This window comes from Falco biarmicus, chromosome 15, assembly GCF_023638135.1.
Source record: "Falco biarmicus isolate bFalBia1 chromosome 15, bFalBia1.pri, whole genome shotgun sequence".
Lineage (NCBI taxonomy): Eukaryota > Metazoa > Chordata > Aves > Falconiformes > Falconidae > Falco > Falco biarmicus.
In genome coordinates, this window is record NC_079302.1 from 7983330 (window position 1) to 8002042 (window position 18713).

The following is an 18713-nucleotide window of genomic DNA, read 5'->3' on the forward strand; positions in this document are numbered from 1 at the left end:
TGACTTACTTCAGGTAAGCCAGAGGTAAAGAAACCCTACAAAATTACTGCAGGCTTTTTAATCATGTTAAAAATCAGGTAAAAGGAATATTGATTCCAACCTTAGCAAAGGTTGATAATTTTGAACAAGAATTGGAGATATTTGGGGACATTTTGCTCCTTTATTTTAATTCAGGAGCTAAAGAGAATTCAGAATCATGCCTATTTTACAAATATATTAAGTGTTGGAAGATAAAATTAATTATAACACATTACAGTGGTGCATTGAACAGCTGCATCTTACACAGTATTTAGGCAAACAGGGATTCAGATTTTGTCCTGTGGCATGTATATACACTAGTAAAAGAAAAAAGGTGTAGTATAATGTGCCCAAAGATGTTACTGCTTTTGAATCCTCAAGAAAAGTCCTAAGAAAGAATGGCCTTCACATGGATGCATAAGTAGTCAAAAATACTACTACAATTAAATACCAGTAGCCACAAATTTATTGCATACTTTAGAAAATTTTGCACAACTATAAGATAAAAAGTAGGAATTAGCCCCCTAACAGCAATATATTTAAATACTTGAATGAAATTCCTTCACACAAGAGAGGAACCACTATTTATAACATAAAGGCAAATCTCTATTGCGAGGCTAAGAACAGCAAAAAATAAACAGCACATTTTACTTAATTTTCAAATGTCAGGTGTTAAATGGGGAAAATTTTCATGTGGCCAAACGAGCTAACGAGCTGTGGTTTGGCCCCACTCTTTTGTGCCAATTGGGTATACTGCCTGCCATGTGGAGAGAGAGGTGAATGAACAGTGATATTGTGCCCAGAAAAGGGATCCAGCCTCTCTACTTGTGCTGTCAGGCAGGTGTTACTGCCTGAATTATAAAGCCTTTTTCTGATCCTGCAGGAGAGAAGGCTTTTGCAAGTCTTATTAAGGCATTGCATAGTAGAAGTATGATCTAGTCCCACGTTGGTTTCTTCTACGGGAATGTTCCAAATGACATCTAATATTTAACCATAATTGAGACATTTAAAAGCAAACATGTTTAGACTAACTGATGTTTTAGAACAGTTACTTCCCCCATTTTCTAACAGTGTATCACTTTTTACTCCATGCAGTTTAAAAATTAACATCAGATTTTTCTGTTTCATTTGGCTTTGTTAACCCATAGGTAAAACTCTTGGTCACAGATCCATCATATTAAACTCTATAAGGGCCATGGCCATTTTTCACAGGACCTCCCATAATCCCAAAGTCCCTCTTAAGTACTGGAACTGAAAGGATTCCTACACCTGATATTGGCACATGTCACCATACAGCAATCTTTTGTAAACTTCCAATAAATTCACTAGAGTTCTGTATTCAAGTAAGTACTATTCTACCATGGAGATGCAAAGTACAGAATAGGAGGTGAATTCCAGCAACCTGAACATCAGGCTGAAATAATATGCCAAAATATGATACAAAATAGATCAAAACATAATATATATTCCTATACATAATGAGAGCACTCACTAAACATAACATTTTAGCATCTGAATAGAAAATAAATTAATAAAGAAAACTTCTGTTTCAGGAAAGAGTGAGTACAATGCAGGAAATGGGTATTTTTAACTCACCACTGTCTAAGTGGGAGGGGTTACTAACAAGCAAAACCAAATGTTAATATCCCAAAACATGGCCATGGTCATTTGTGCATGTAATTATGGGATCAGAAATTCACAAATATATCTTTTAGCAGTATGGCAGGCTTCATCCACCCACTTGCCTTGAGATGACTGAGAAAAAAAGACACAGTTTTCACGCTTCCCCCCATTGGGCTGGGCACGATCCCAGTTGAAGTACTGTAGAGCCATACCATTGACATCAACAAATTTCCCTTCGTTTATCATGTCAGTGACACCCAACCAAAACTCAGACACTCTAGGCATGCTTTTCTTGCCATAATCTCGAAGAGTGTTTGTTTCATCGTTATTCCTTGGGATCGCCAGTGTCCCTCCCTTGGCTATGCAGTCTTCGTTGGCTTCATGAAAATGTTTGGTACCCTCTGATATGAGGTAGCACTTCTTATGGGCCTTTGTCCCACGAAGACAGACTGTGAATAGATAGGTATTGGTTTGTATGTTCAGTAAAAGCTTGGCTTATACGTTTGAATAATGTTTTCTAAAATGATAATTTTCTAAAAGCATATTGGGAATTAAGCAGACAAGTCCCTCAGCTCTTGCCTCCACATGGTGGACCTGAAAGCGGCAGCAAGATCAGACTTACCTGTTATTCCTCCTGTTCATGAAGGAACTTTTACACAGCCAGCATGTTAGTGTGGCTTTGGGATCCCAGCCTGAACAGACTGTTCACAGACACTCTGCAAGACAACTGGGACTACAAGGGACAGCCAAGAGCAGAGCATGCTCTTATAGCTGCTCCAGAGAAAAGGCGCTTCTGAGGAACAACAAACATAGCTGTGATCTTAACACTACAAAGTGCTTTGGAGAACAGTTCCTGTGTTTATGCTGATAAACCATAGGCATGATCTTGAGCCCTAAATTCCCTCCAGTAATGTAATTCTCTCAAGGATTAATTTTTTTTTTATGTTGTTGTTCCAGAATGCTAAAATATAGCCCAGGCCTGTTGTCAGCATATCTTTTGCCTTCTTTTTAGCAAATAGTCCTGCTTTCATGCCTTTTTGCCTTATTTGTTCAGTCTTTAAACTGATGGAGTGGATGAGGTATCGATGTTTGTATTGTTGGCAGATGTGAGTTTGTCATCAGGAAATCTATACTTGGCTTTCTAGTAATGACACATATCTAAAAGTCTTTCATATTTATGATATTTAAGTGCCAAAGAAAGGTGGTTTTATGTATTAAATAAGCCTAGTTCCTAGGAAACAAAGGCAGGACAGAAAAGTGCCATTTTAAACGTGTCCTGTTCACCAAATATTGATTTAAAATTCATAATACAAATCTGTCTGGATGATTTATAGAAGTATATTTCCACCTGCAGAAGAGTACACATTCACCTCTCTAGTTCTTAATTGCTGGTCTTTCCAGCAAAGTCTATCCCTTCAAACTCTAAATTCAAATGAGGTGAAGTGACTTAAATCTGTAAACACTTCTAAAAAGTGTACACTTAGTACTGAGCTTGCATGACAATCTGAACCAAACAATCTAAACATTTGCATTTATAAATCTGTTTGCTTTTAGTTCTACTGGAACATATCAGGGAAATCCTGATGTAAAGTCCAAATGTACTGGAACATTATTTTGGCATATGCTCTGTAACTGAAATTGCCTTGCAGAACTGTTGTCAAGAGTTCTTCCAGCCCTAGGTCTGTGTGGGCAGGCTTGCAGGGGTGAATACTTGAACTTTGCTTTCCAGCTCTCCTAATGCAGATATGTGAAAAACTGGTTCTCTCAAGAAAAGCACGAGAAAAGAACCCTCCTCAAAGGAGTGTTCCTTCTGAGCTAAGGAAGGTAGCAAAGGCCTTGAATAAACTCCTGTAACAATTATTTTTAGAATCCTGCATGTGACTCCTTCCAGATAATTTCATGTATTGCTTAAACTCATCTCCTTACATTAGAAATATGTCATGAAACAGTATGAACATCTTCTGTCCTGATGTTTTCTATAATCTGTTTCTAATTCCTGTCATCTGTTCTTGTAAAAAAAAAAATATATATGTATCTGATCAACAGGATATGGAAATCCACTTTGGACCGTATCTTATATGTCTCAGTTTTTTAGTATTTCCATTTGTAGTATTCATTGCATTCCTTAGCTGCATTTTCAGGGTCATAATTTTATATTAGGGCTTATCCTTCAAATTTAAACATTTCAATCTACTAATGGCCAAAGAAAAGAAATGAACATATTTCCTAAATGTTCAATTATTTAACAAAATTATATTCATGGGAAAGGTCAGAGAGACCTTGTGTACTTCTACAACGCTACAATAATGATGGAGATGAGCCCTCTTCAGGGAGAAAGTATGTGCTGCTAAATGCATTGCATGTGGCAATATTTCACAGTATGTAGAAAGGAGACCTAGGAAATTCAAGCAAAATAAGAAATCAGATTGTGATGTTGGTCTTGGAAGTGTCCATAAGCTAAAAAAGTAGCTCCTTTTCAAGTATCATAAGGCCATTTATTAATTCAGTCAGAGCTAGAGGGACAATAGATCTCTTTTTGCCAAATCTGGAATCCAGTTGAACAGTGTGGTTCTGAATTTAGAATATAGCTCAAAATAAGTTTTGAGGATAGAAAATCTCCTGGGTTTGGTTTCATTTCTAAGCCACTGCATGCTTACTCTCAAGCTCCTTCTGGAAGCAATACAAGGATTACTTTCAAACAACAGTTACTTGTCGAGCAGGGGCTCCCTCTTTTAAGACACTTCTAAAGTAGTCTTATAAGGAATTTAACATAAAAATATTTTGTAAAGCTCAAAAAGCTCTATGTAACCCAAGACTTAAACCAGGACAACCCAGATATTACCATCCCTAAGGAAAATATGTTCTGTTTCATGTGAATGATGTAATTTCCTCTATAGTGTCCTCTTGTACATATTTAAATGCCAAGTTTTGTGTCAACAGCTGTGAAAAAGCACAACTGTCTAGTAGGTGCGTGTGTATTTATCTTTCTTATTTTGTTTGGAAATTTCCATCTGGCTATTTAAATACTTAAAGAACTCTGCACATTGAGACGGGATATTTCTGAACTCACAGTGGGTATTACTTTGAAGTTTTGTGGCACCATTCACAGCTGAATGTCACATACTGCACACTTCTAAAAGGCTCAGCCCTTTTAGCTTCCTTTTGGGGGTATTCTCAGTCTTTTCCATGAACATTTTTGCATGGATAGGTAGCCCATGTTCATATCAAAGCTGGGGGCCTAACTCATTGACCACCTAAGCTCTTAAATACAGTAACCCTCATTGTGTGGCCTTTTTCTGATTATATCTAATATCACAGCTTGGGGTTGTGCATAGAAAAACCAAAAGCAGTTCTTGCTCCAGATTAATCCTTGCTCTCAGTGAGGAATCATCACTTGTATGCTGTTAGTTCAGACTTCATTTTACTTGAATGCTTCCTTCAACATTTGTCTCACCATTACAGCTATAGCATACCATGCTTTTAAGGAGTTGTATTTCTCAGTCACAAATCCCCATTAAAGAGAAGGATGGGAGTGAAGAAGAGAGAAAGGCAGTGATAACTTTTGGAAGCCACTAACCAATATAAGGTGCTTTACCTGTCTGAAGTGCTTGCATTTCTTTCAGAGCATTTACTTCTCGCCACAATTTGTCAATCTGGGTCTTTAGGTCATCTTTTTCTTAAATAAAAGAAATACAGAGAAATGAACAGATATGCACACACACACACACAAAATATTTATATGTTAAAAGCTGTTTCAAAATACCATGGTTTTATGTACTGCTGAGATGTTTTGATTTCTTTTAAATATCCTTCCTTAATGAAAGGATTCCTGTAGATTTCCTGCAAAAAAAACCAGGAGGAACCCACCTTTACCGTTTAATCTCATAGTTTAAATCTCATTTTCAGTTGGACTTTACCCTAATAATGATTTGAAAACCATGGATGATTGCAGCTAATTGTTATTTAGTGTGCCGGTACCTAATTGACAGCAAAATTTGCCTATTTACTTTTGAACCTGTACATCATGGGGTGGGTGTGTATATATAACATGCAAATAATAGCAGGACACAAGTTGTGTTTATTCAAAGAGAAGCTATTTCTGTGAGCATGGAAGTTTCACACAAGTCTGTTTTAACACAGTGAGGAACAACTAATACAATCCAACTTCACTGTCTGAATGTATGCAGTCAAGTTTGCTGAGCTGCAACTTCCCCTCCCCAGGAGGAGCCTTCCTGTTTCAGTCAGTACAGAGTGGGCCTGACGACTCGAGTCACAAATTCAGTCTGAATCACCACTTTGCAGCACTTAAAAAAGCACCAAGAAGATGGTGGGACAAGACAATTTATACATAACTCCATTTTCATGTCCTCTTTTCCATTCTTTTTTTTCTTAATCATTATAATATTCCACCACCATCAAACAACTAGCTGGCATGTCTCTGTTGCACAAGATGACAATCTGATTGCAGCAATAACTAGACCTTCCAGAAGCCACAGTAATGAACATGAGGAATAAATAAGCTCTTTCACATGTAGCAGAACTAACAAAACCACAGATCCTACGCATCTGTGTTACATCAACTAATCCTCCAGCTGCACCCCAGAAAGCTCGTCTCTTCCCCATATTCCCTACTGCCCGTGGGGATAACCCCAGCTGTCCTTCATGACTCCCTGGTTCCCCAAGGCAGGACTTCCAGTTTCCCAATCCATGCTACTCCCTGCAAGTCCCAATTCACAAGAGCCTGTCCATGTTCCTCTGCTTCAAAAGAGTCCAAAAGCAGGACAAGCTGAGCTCCTGGTGCACCCTCTTCACAGAGGGACACTAATGCAGAACTTCCCCACCCCCCACCCCCCCCACTGTTGGGAAACTTATCCTCTGAATTTCATTCTTCTGCCAAATTGCTTCACGTTCAAAAGTTATTAGTGGAAAGTTAACAGACAAATGTGCTGGCAAAATAAATGTATAAGCATTCTGTCCTTAGGACACCAAGCTTAAAACCATGGAGATTCAAAAAGAGAAGGAAGTCTGTATAACTGTATAGCTCCAGAGCAGTGTAATCATGTTGTGCAATGGCTTTATCAATGCTGCAGTTTTTTCATTGACTAGGAGTTTAAATATTTGCCATCAGTGTAACCTCCATCATACCCTCTTTTATTAGAAATAAGTCTTTAAATTAAATACACAGACATTTCCAAACAACATTCAGCAGTTTTGTATTTGCTCTGCAAGCTTTGCTCTGGGAAATTATGCTTTATCTTTTCCTGTTAATTCTTTTTCATTAGTTTAACTTGCCATTTCACAGCACTTTTCATGCAGGTAAAGTAATATTCCACAAATATTAGACATTCTGTTAAAATTAAGTAAATGGTACAAAAATATGAACAATAACCCTTGTAGACCAAGGTACAAAAATCTGAACAAATAACCCTTGGAGACTGAAGATTTTATTCTGCTCTTTTCCATCATACGTACATGAATTTTAATTCTTCTGATCTTAGTCAATATAACTATATAACTGAGAATGATGAGCCAGAGTCCTCTCTCAGCTGTACCTGTGAGTCCTAAATAATGCGATTAATAGGCATAACAGAGCAACGTATTTACAACTGTTATGCAGCTCTTTCTAGAACTCATTCTGGCACCTTATTCTTGGCTTTGCTAAGTCAATGGGTATAATATAGACTCCAATGTCCTCTGTTAATAAACATTTGTATAATGTTAGGTTTTAGTTCATGCAATGTTATTTAAGTACATAGTAAACTTGCATAGTCTATAAGCTTCTATCCCTCCTCCCAGTTAAAACCCAGTACCTTTCACTCTACGTTTGCTGTGCTTCCTGGCTTTGAATTTGGAAGCCTGGCTGATGGTCTGATCCAGCAGTAGTATGCTTATGAGTAGAAAAATCCTAAGTCCTGTTTGTGCCATGTCTCGTTTAAAGAACTTAACGAGAAGCTTGAAGAAATTCTCTTTAGCAGCTATGAGAGCAAGTCACATAGACCCATCTCAGAAGGGACTGACTGAGGTCAGTTTTATAAAAGTGTAGTGATGGGGTTGGCTGTACTCCTTGCTTACGAAATGTGTTTAATACTTAAGCTGGCTGTAACATAAGGCACCCCCTTGTTCTCACGTCTCATCTGAAATTCCAGTTTCCATTTTGAGTTCAGCTGGGACAGGTTGCTTTTAGAGGCCATAGCAGCACTGAACAGTGCACTGATTGCCACTAATAAGCACTATAATTCCTGTTTAACTTTGAAGCCAAAATGTACGGAAAAGGAGATGGATGTCCAAAAACATGTTGTGCAATGCCAGCCTCAGGAATGGTCTTATTTACACTGAAACAAAAAAAGAATGTCACCCCCTGAGTAAATGCAAACGTTGCAACTACACACACAGAGTGTATATATACATTAAGATCACATTATGTGAGACGTGCATTTATTATTTTATGGAGAGTTAATAAATGCCTAATAGATATGACCACATTTCTGATTAAGACCAGTGCAGTACGTGCTATCAGCAGGGTCTAGCCAGGGAAACAAAAGACAGTGGATACTCTTCCAAAGGTTCCCAAGTCCTGACTGTGTGGTCAGAAGAAGAGTAAAGCACAAGATGCTTGAAGCAAGACAGTGTCTCTCTACACTCTGGAGAGATCTCCGCATTCAGTTCTCCTTCATTCACCCTTCAGCTCTCTGGAGTTTTCTGGGGCTGCCTTTGAACTGGAATTGCTATAAGTAGCAGAACCTCTCACTGATTTTGGTGGACAAATGAAATTGTCACAATAATGTGCCCACCCATACACTCTTTTCTTTTTCTCCCCTCCTCCCCAAGTAAGAGAGGTTTTGCTTAAAATATTGACACCAAAGTCATCACTGCGTGATGGGGTGCTGGCAAGCACTGTTCATGCCCTTCAGAGCTGTTGTTCCAGATGTCTCTTTGCCATCTCTGACTTGATTACATTCTGCTCATGTTGCCAGATTATTTCAGAGCTGTAACAGCAAGAGACTTATTACTTTATTAAATGAAAGCTCAGATTTAGGGAAGTGCTGTTATACTACATGATTGCATCATGGGTTTTTCCAACCCCCTTGTACAGTGTTTTTGCAGTTTGTATAATGTAAAACACACCTGAACCATCTGTTTTGGATACCCTTAAACAACTAGCTGTATTCTAATAATCTATCACCAGTAAGCATCTGTTAGTTACTAAACTTTTCATAAATGCACCCTGATAGGACAAAACTTCAGTCGCCCTGCTTCATAATATTGACGTATGTGACGTTGTGTAGGGAAACCTCTGGATCGACAATGCTAAGGCCTTAGTGCTGTTACGGAGCACAGCACACCAGAGATGGCTGTTTCGAGTCACGCACATCCACAACTGTCTAACAAATCACTCCCACAGCTGCGTGTTTCAGTACACAGTGAAATGTGCAAAGGGCTGTCATTCCAACTAGCACATGAGAAACTGAAATGTGAGCTGTCAGAGAAGAAAACAAGGAGGTTGGCAAGGGTCTGGTTCAAGATTTAATCTGTCATTTAGAACTAGCCCTAAGTTCAGGGTTGATCCATATTTTATCCCAGTGATACTGGGACATCAATATGAGCTAATTAAGTGCAGACAGCTGAATCAATAACTACCTCCAGTTATTCACTTGGTGCATTCTCAGAGGTTGTTGGTGGAATTGCACATGAAGCTGGTCCTGAACCACTGCAGCTTGTAGCCTGACGTATTAACCTAGTGATAATTTTGGGTTACCTTGACAAGGGAGCTGTAAACACCCAGGGCTGTTTCACTTGGACCTTAGCTATCCCCCAGGCTTTGAGACAGGCAGGAACAGTAGCTGTGGTCAGCAAGCATTTTAGTGTGCCTGTTGAAGGACTCGGTATCAGAATGTATTTGTTCCTGCTCCTAGGAAATGGAGTTTTCTAACACAGGCTTTCTTTTCTTTCTGTGAAATGAGTCTGACAGAAAAATAAATTGTACTATACTGAGGCAAGCATGCAACTCTGTAGAAATGGAGGTATAGAGAAAACACAATTTGGTATTCTGAGAGCTCTTGGCCCAGAGCCTGAATACAAACCTGTGCTTTTTAGCATATGTCGTGTTACATCCTTTTAAAAACAGACTGAAACTGTTTTGAAAGCTTCACCCCCCTCGTTCAGTAGTCTCTCTGACCATTTCACCAGCCTGCAAATAGCTCGGCTGGACTTCACTCCTAGAACCTGAGTCACAAAGTTGTCCTTGCAGCTGCTGTGATAGGCCACAAGGGTATAGGGGTTTGTTTGTCTAGAATTTGTCTAGAGTACCTAAGAAATAGGTTTCACACTTATGACTAATCTATAGCAAATGAGGAAACAAGTTTAAATTCTTGTATATAGTGTGTGGGCAGGAGAGTCAGAGAAAAGTCAAAATATGTTGCTGAGAAGATGTAAACTCCCAGTGCTACTGTGGGGAAGCAGGAAATGGAACCATATAGAAGGTCTAGAGCATCACTGAAGTGAGTACCTGGTCTGTGCGTGGTCTTGAAACCAGCATTACAATGTCACTTAGAGTTACAATTTTTCTTTTACTGGCATAGTTATAGTAACATACAGCATAGAGAGTGAACACAGTTATATATGTAAAGAATTATTTTCTCCTGGGAAAAACTATTCCTTTTCCCATAGCAGAATGTGCTATTCAAATAAGAAGAGTCTCACAGTTTTATAGCTGCATCCAGACTAGGATAGGATTGCGCTTTTTTATTTACACCAGTATAGTAAAACTTCTGCATACAGACAAAATCATGGTTTCTCTTGAAGTGCTTAATTCAATTCAAAGCACTCTTGAAGTGCCTTGTTTGATAACAACCATCCTGCAAAAAACATAGCTGCTGTACTGTGCAGACATCTGGCTTTTTGGCTCCCATCTCCCCGCCTCGTTCGCTTTGCTTTCAGACAAGTGCACCATTCAGAGCCATTGGTACAAGGTTTATTTCAGTTTCTCCACAGAGGCTCTTCAAGGTAAAAAGACTGTTTCCCTCTGAGACAGTTCTACCTTTATATTCTCCTGTAAACTGGCTCAGAAAACCTCTTCATACAGCTGTTTTTCCTCTCCATCCTCAGCCATCACTGGATTTGTGGAAAGAACATTCAATTGGGCACAGAGTATGAGAAATGGGTGTGAGATGAGGACTGGGATCCTGAAACAGGTCTGGCTGCAGAAACCATTTCCTGTTGTGTGGAGTAAGATGCTATGTAGGGCAATCATGCCCTTTACTTAACTCCTGGGGTAGCAGAGTTACAAATAGACAACCTACTTGTAAAAAAAAATACCTTTAAAGACAATTAATGCTTCAGTCTGTTTAAAAGTGAACTGCTCACATATTGCTAGTAGGCTGGCTATGTTTCACTGAGATCTACAGTGCCCTCCATGCTTCACAGCTAATTGTTTTGTGGCACGTTTGATCAGATGGAAAACTGATGGGCTCTATCTGCCACTGAAATCACAGCAAACTTTTTTTGCAGCATTTCAGTTGTGGAAAAATCAGCTCAGTGTAGGATTTAGGAAAAAAGCTTGCATGTGGATAACTATTTGCCCCTTCTGCTCAGAGTAAAAAGAGAAAATGAAAACTGATCAGAGCTGTTGCCAGGCTAAGGAATTTCAAGTGAGGCAATCTGAAGAGCCAGTATAGCCAACAAAAGTAAGCTACACAAAGGTTAGTAAAAGGCTTATCACCTCCTATACATCCATTTTTATAACTGTCTTGGGTGGTAAATGGGATCCACTGGTTGATTTTAGTTTGTTTCAATTAAAGGTAACAAATTTTGTAAATTCTGCTAGTCACAGATTATGAAGTACCTGGAAAATTACTGTATGCTTGGTTTCCGTGGCCTTGAAAAGTCTTGCAAAGTCTTTCTTAAGGATTTGATCTCAGTCCAACCAGGTACGAGGCAGGATTATGGCTGCCTTCCCAACACCAAAGTTATTTTGGGGAAATTTGTACAAATGAACCATGGTTTAGAAAAGGGAAGGGCTAGCTTTCTGGTATGCAAGGTTTTGTGAAACTTATTAACGATATTTTTGGGTTTTGCAATCGGTTCAAGTTTTTTCCCATCATGCTAATTTGCTCTTTTGGAAAGAAATTTTCTGGCTACAAGTGATCTTCTCTGTCTGTTAGAATTAAAGGAGATTCCAGGTTTATTGCAAAACCAGGCTGGACCTGCACTGAATGTCACTGAGTGTTGAAATGAGGGCACTTAGTCTTCTTTAAATATGTGATGCTGCTATCCCAAATGTATGCCTCACCTTGGCACTGTGGTACCGATAATGGGATTGATCAATAAGTAGGCTTCTCGATGTGGCATTTTTCAGTTCCAGACCTGACTGCTATTACCTACAGATCTAGTGCTTTTCACTTCCCATGCTGTAAATACAAGCTTCAAAAAAATGAAGAAATTGGAGATGTAAATAATGTATGTGTACTGAAAAGATGAATCAGGGGAGTATTTTGAGCTTCTGGAGTAAGTGCTTTTTGTATCTTTTATTTGGGGTCTTTGCCACAAAGCATCTCACAGCTGAGTCTTAGCAAGCAGACAGGTGGGCAAACAATTCACAATAGGCAGCAGAAATACTTGCCTTACATCTAGCACACATATTTAAGGCAAATATCATCTTGTCTATGTGACCAAACTCCCACTTGTACTCCCTTCATTCCCTTGTAATGGCAGTGAATATAGGTTACAGGTTGTAAAGCTGAGAAAATACTGCTTATCAAAGGCAGATTCAGAAGAGATTCACCAAATCTACATGAAGCAATGTTAGCAAAGCCATTGCATCCTTTTTTTTTGGTTACCTATCCAATGCCACTCTGCACAGTGTTCAGATAGCTCAAATGAATGGCACAGTTGCCAAATCTTTTTTACTTCAGGCCTTTAGCTGCAAAAATAAGTAGGTGCTGAGTGTTTTGCTGACTGTTGTTGTCTGTTTCTTTAGGCAGGAAGCACCCCAAATAAATACTTATTTAGAGAAAAATGTTTGTATGCCTATGTGAAATGTGCAATGAGAGCTAACCATAATCCCCCTCAAAACAGACTTTTTACAGACCAGCTGACTGCATCATCTCTAAAGATAAGGGACTTTAGGAGAAAATTTAAAGCAGTTTCTTTGCAGTCCAGGTGCAAATAGAGGAGTTGAATGGGGTCCTTTTAAAATGCTGTTCCTGTGGTCTTGGCAATATTTCCATGTTGGGAATTATTGGCAGCAGCTCAGCTTGTTTAGCCCTCGGGATGTATGTGAGAATGTGTCTCTCTTTCTCTTTTGTAAACAGAAATTACCTGTTGTGCTAATTTTTCTCCTGTAATGTGTGCTGCCTTTTTTTCTTCCTGGAAATGATCTGAAAACATCCTGAGCATTTAATTTCTCCCTTTAAATATTTTATTTTTGATCATCACAGTCTCTTCACATTAACATGATCTTAATAGGTTTGCTCATCCTTACATATGCCAGACAAAATGATTTGGACAATGATCTAGGCACTGTGAAGCTCTCCAGACAGTCTGAATTGCACATTCAGAGGTTCATAGCAGGTTACCAACAGTGCAGCTTTGCATACTGCCAGCGGGGCTGGTCAGAGGGAGGATCACATTTTGGCTTGTGTAGTTGTTTGTAGGGTTTTCCTATATGAGATGGAAAACCAGACCTTCTCGGGAGTGTGATCATGTCTCCCTTTGGTGGCTGCACTTCACTGAGTACTTGAAGGTTCTGCTCAAGAGCTGAGACCTTCCACTTTGCCAACCCAGAAACTCCAGTTCCCACCTCGTGTGTGCCCATACGGCCTTTGAGGTCCCCAACCCCTGTGCCATGGCCCTTCTATAGAGGTACTCTCAGAGACACTCCCAGTGCTGCTGCTGCCACCCAGCCGGTGTGGCTGCCAATGGACAAGGAGGTGCTTTAGCTGGGGGCTGCCAGCCTGGCTTGGGGAAAGAAGCCAAAACACTGCTCCGCCGTTCAAGGCTGTCACAAGATCTGCAAACAGCTGACCCTGCTTTACCGTCTTAGAAGCAGCACTACCCCCATGCACAGGCATAATCAGCTCATGCACCAAGCCCCAGGGTTGGAAAACATGTGATGTAGTCCAAATAAAACAGTGTTCTTTAAAATGTAAAAGAAGGTTTTTAGCTGCCTAGTCAGGAAGGAAAAATAGTACCTAAATGTAAATGCTTGGGAGATGTCCGCTTGTCTCTGCAGGCAAACTCCAGCAATGAGACCAGAGAAGTGGCCCTGCCTTGATGGGGGCTGGGAAAGGGGCAGCTCGGGGCAGAGACAGATCCCGCAACAAGCCTACCACCTCACACCATGCGTGTCCTTGCTCCCACCATGGGATGAACATGCAAACCACACATCGCCTCCTGGGAGATGCTCACACAAGGGTGCTGGGAGTGGAAAAGGAAAAATAACCTGTCAGTGCAATTTTCACTAACAGCCCAATACGTCTATTGAGAAATAACATTTCTGGGATGCTGCCCTCTTGTGAAAGGTCAATATTAACATCCCCTCCCATCTTCCCCTCTCCTACCCTTAAGGCTATATTTTGATGGTACACTGATGAGTTATATGCTGTTATGGTATTAGGTGTTGTTTCAAACGCTGTACCTAAAATTTTCCTAATTGCAAAGAAGAAATCTTTCAGGGATTTTTGGAGACCTTGGTTGCTTTTCCCTGTTGAAGTCTAGCTTGGGCAGAAAGAACCCATGACAAGGTAGCACAGCATCCACCTTTCCTGTTATCTGCTGTCCTTAAGGATTCGAAATCTTAGTACACGTCATGATTGTAGCCAGACTAGCATGGCCTCCAGTGCAGACTAGTTAAACATATATTTACCTATCTTTTCTGATATGTCCTGTAGCTTGTTTGCTGATGGCACTCAAGCTATCTAGTATAAAGCCAGCTTGCTAATGTCTATATAAAAATGCACTCGCTGTACTGTCTACAGTGCAGACAGACCCTGCCTGAGATACTGGCCTTATTTAACGAGTAGGATTAGTCCGTTTCAGAAATTGCAGGGCATTTCAACTCCTGCACTACATGTTTGGGAGAACCCCAGTTTTTAAATTAGAAGCTGAAGAAATCAGCAAGAAGGTAGCTGTAGTTGTACCTGAGAGGGTGGACTCATCTGCATTTTAGGGAGATTTCAGAAGCAGGTATTATGGGTCTGGACATAGCATCCTCCAGAACTGAAGGAATTCACATTTTCATATTGTACCTAGTTAAAGCTGTTGCTGGTCATGAAAAGGGGGATACAAATCCCCACTTGTCCTCATCTTCTTTTCTTCCTAAAAAACGAGATTCCTTTGGTAGAGTTGGGGGATGCATTAAAACACGTATCTGTCTGTGCACTGCTTGGGCTGTGTTTGAACCTCATGTTGTGCTCCTGGATCATTGTCCGTCTTCTGTGTGTTTCCAGCCCAGTGCAGCATCCTCTCACTGCATCATGACCCCACAAGCGAGGTGCAGCCAGAGAACCTGAGTTGTGGGCTTATAGTGTGGGGTTAAGCAGCTGAGGATGTGCACTGGCAGGGCCACACACCCCAACAAAATATACAGTGTTCTGGGAAGTTCTTTAAAAAGGACTTGGAGTCACAACATGGTTCGTAAGCAAGGCATTTTTTAAAAAAAATTGTAAGTAAAGAGGGAAAGAGAGATATGTGTGACCCCTGTGTCCAGCCGCAAAGACAGCTGATGCTTACATCCACCCAAGGCCTGAAACCTGTCCTGTAACTTCAGTCCCAGCACATGATGCTACATGTTGTGCATGTATGTCTGTTACGTGACCTTACATATCAGAGAAGAAAGGAGTTCAATGTCTTCATTCACACATGAAGCTTTTTGAAACTGAAATTTGATTCCTCAGTGGCAACTAGAACAGCAGGAATAAACAGGGTATTTATTCAAATATTTTCAAATAATACTCTCAAATGGAAAATATTCTGGCATTTGCCAAGTAATTTAGACATTGTGTAAACATAAACTTAACAGAATGTTATTGTTACTTCATTATTCTTTCTGTCATGTACATTCTCACTGCAATTTATTCTCATTTCCAGCAGATGTCTTAAGTGCCCTAGGAATGATTAGGAGAGCTCTGATTTCATATTGCTTATCCATCAAAGGAAAAGATCAGTCTCTCCTCTGTCTGCTTAATACTCAGGGTAAATCTACTTTGTTATGTGGCTTTACACCAGTGTTACCCAGCAGAGGATCATGTTCAGTCTGATTACTCATTTTCTAGATGCTTCATTACTGTAGGAGGAGCAACTGCAGACACACAGACATCAGGTCAAGCATGCTGGTACAATTGGAGTTTCAAAAGGAATGGGAGATTGTTTGTTCTGGCTTTGTCAATATTCTTCCCTAAAATAATGCTATGGGCTCTGCCCGGATTAAAGCAGTTTCATATAACAAGGTGACATGATTTCACAAGTTACATGGACATCTGACAGATTAAATTGGCTTATTAATCTTCTAAAGATCTTTGAATCTCAGGATCACATGTGTTTGATACCACTTCATTGCAGTGGGAGAGCAAACAGGTTAGGTTTGACTGGATTTGACACTCAGTGCCTGTGTCATGTTCGGTGCCCCTCCAGCCACGGGATAAATCTTCTCTGCAGTTCTCATCCCCGCCTCCTTGCAGGGCCTGCTGACAGGATCCCTGCTGACATGGAGGCTTGCATCCAAGTGGACCCGCTGAGTCTTATGCTTTTTACCTTGCTCCTTGCCCTGTGCTTCTCCCCTTGCAGCACTGGCAGTGGTACACAGCGGCAGCAGTGCTGGCAAGTGCAGGCTGAGCTTGCAGCCATGTGCCGTGGTTCCTCCCCTCTCAAATGTGCTGGGCAAACAGTGCAGACAGCTGTTTTTTTCTAGCTTTATCAAGCCCTGTGCTGTCCCTTGCTCAACAGACTTGTGTGTTGGTGGAAGACTCTCAGCCCACAGCAATGGGGAAGTTCCTGTGAGTTACATTCTCCCTAAAGGCATCAGAGTTTTGCCTGCAGGAGGCCAACAGCCTTTACTCCTTCTCTGATAAATAATGGCAGAACAGTCCAGGACCATGTTCCCATAAGAAGAATATGCCAGGTCACCAAAGCTGGACATGTACCAGTGAGTCAGTAATATTTCTGCAGCACTAGATCTGACCCAGTCCAGCCATCTGGGGTGGCAAGACTGCTCCCAAGTATGAACTTGCAGGTTTGCGCAGTGCATCATGCTTCTGCGTAGACTTAACAGCTTGGGTCTCCATTAGTTCACGGAACTTGAGGCTCCACGCTGCTACTTGATATAGATGCTCCCCAGGTTGCAAGCCGTGAGTGGTCTCTATCAAGGCAGCCCCTTTGCAGGAGATCTAATGTGACCAGGAACCAAAACAGCTGTTCTAAAGAAAGGCTAGCCAAATTAATCTCTCATGCAGGATCTGTAAGGCAAGTGCTTGGTTTTGCATATCCAGGATTCTTACACAGCCTGGCACTTGATGCAGGAGCTTGGCCAAAGTTTGCATGCTGCCTCTGGTAGAGTGGAGGGCAGCGAGTGCCCTGGAGTGCCAGAAGCAGCACAGCTGCAAATGCAGAGGAGCAGCTGTATTCCCTGTGCAAGGATTTTTCATTTTGTACTCCATTTACTTGCTCCAGCGGCTCCATAAAACCAGTATAAACCAATACTGCATCCTCAAGAAAGATAATTGGGTTTGGCGATGTATATTTTAATAGGGAGAACTGAGTAAGGATTAAAAAAAAAATCTTGTGTTTTTTCCCCACCAAGTTACAACTTGGAAATAAATATTACTCCCTGAATTTTTAATACTGCAGCAATTAGGTTCATTTAGAGGACCAATCAACTTGATGCTGTCCCTATCATAGCCAGTGGTAGAACTCCTGTGAGATTCCAATTTGAGTTGAGTTTACCATCTTAATGGGAATAAGGAAGGAAGCTTGCAACAATTATCCTTTTATTACCCTGTTTCGCTTGATGATTAGCAAACAGAACACTGTGTAATAACTTTATACATCACTTACATGTTGAACAAAATACAGATCAAAACTTCCCATGAATCATATTATGTATGCTTTATTAAATTAAGCTACAATGCCAGGGAATGTGCTTCAAGAAAAACAATATTGAAATGAGACTAATATTTAGTATGTGAACTGTGAGAATTGGTTAGAGCAAGTGTCACACAGCACAGCTAATGGCATCTGATATATTTAGGTGAGTGGTTGTGGACTGATCATTCAAGTGAGACATTAAAGACAATTCCTTCTGTAAATCTGCTGTGACATGCCTACGCTGAGCTTCTGAAGTACTGCCTCTCTTCTGTGACACGCTGCATAAACACACCTCTGATGTATGGGTCCAACATCACTTGACAATCAGACATCGTTATGGCACTCATTTTTACAGCCCAGTATGCAACACCATCTCCCATCTGATCCTTGGGTGAAGAAATCCCATTTCCACCCATGAGGTGAGGATGAGCCAGAGTGGCTGGATCTGCATTCTCATGTGAATCCAGGCATCGCTTGTTGGAAAAGGTTGTGTTTAGGGATCCAGGCTGCTTCCTTCCCTGTGATGCCCTGCCAGTGGCAACTACTCAAATATGCGTAGAGAGGATGAACAAGAAAATAGTAGAAAATGCTTATAATGGCCACATTCAAGTGTTGGTTCAGGCTCTGAACTACCATATTTGATTAGAAAGCAAGGAAAATGGAGACTGTCATCTCTCAATTGTATATATTTCTATGGGGCTTTGCTGACAGGGTCTTGGCTGAGGACATTCAGCAAAAGGTTTTGTGCATCTCCTTTGCTTTGGAGCAGGTATGATTTGAGACACAGCTTTCAGCCACGGAGGCAAAACTTCCAGCTCAGCTAAGTTTAGTCAGGATTCCTTCAGTAAGTGAAGAATTAAATGATAGAGAACCGTAAGTCCTTAAACCAAATGGCAGTATTTTATGGCATTATGGACAAGTCACCTAATTTCATTTTTTCTGACTAAAATACAAATGGTCCAGGAACTCAAAAGGGTGCTTTTATACAACCAATG

At 40.5% G+C, this 18713-nt stretch overlaps 1 protein-coding gene across 1 annotated transcript; it reads right to left on the minus strand.

The window, feature by feature from the left end:
* Positions 1–461: 461 nt before the first annotated feature.
* On the minus strand, positions 462–7633 carry CLEC3A (C-type lectin domain family 3 member A). The gene is made up of 3 exons (XM_056360903.1): positions 7452–7633; positions 5237–5317; positions 462–2090 (listed from the first exon to the last, which is right to left on the minus strand). Exons 1-3 carry the CDS (start codon positions 7564–7566, stop codon positions 1699–1701), a joined length of 588 nt encoding a protein of 195 aa, XP_056216878.1. The 5' UTR covers positions 7567–7633; the 3' UTR covers positions 462–1698.
* Positions 7634–18713: the final 11080 nt, after the last annotated feature.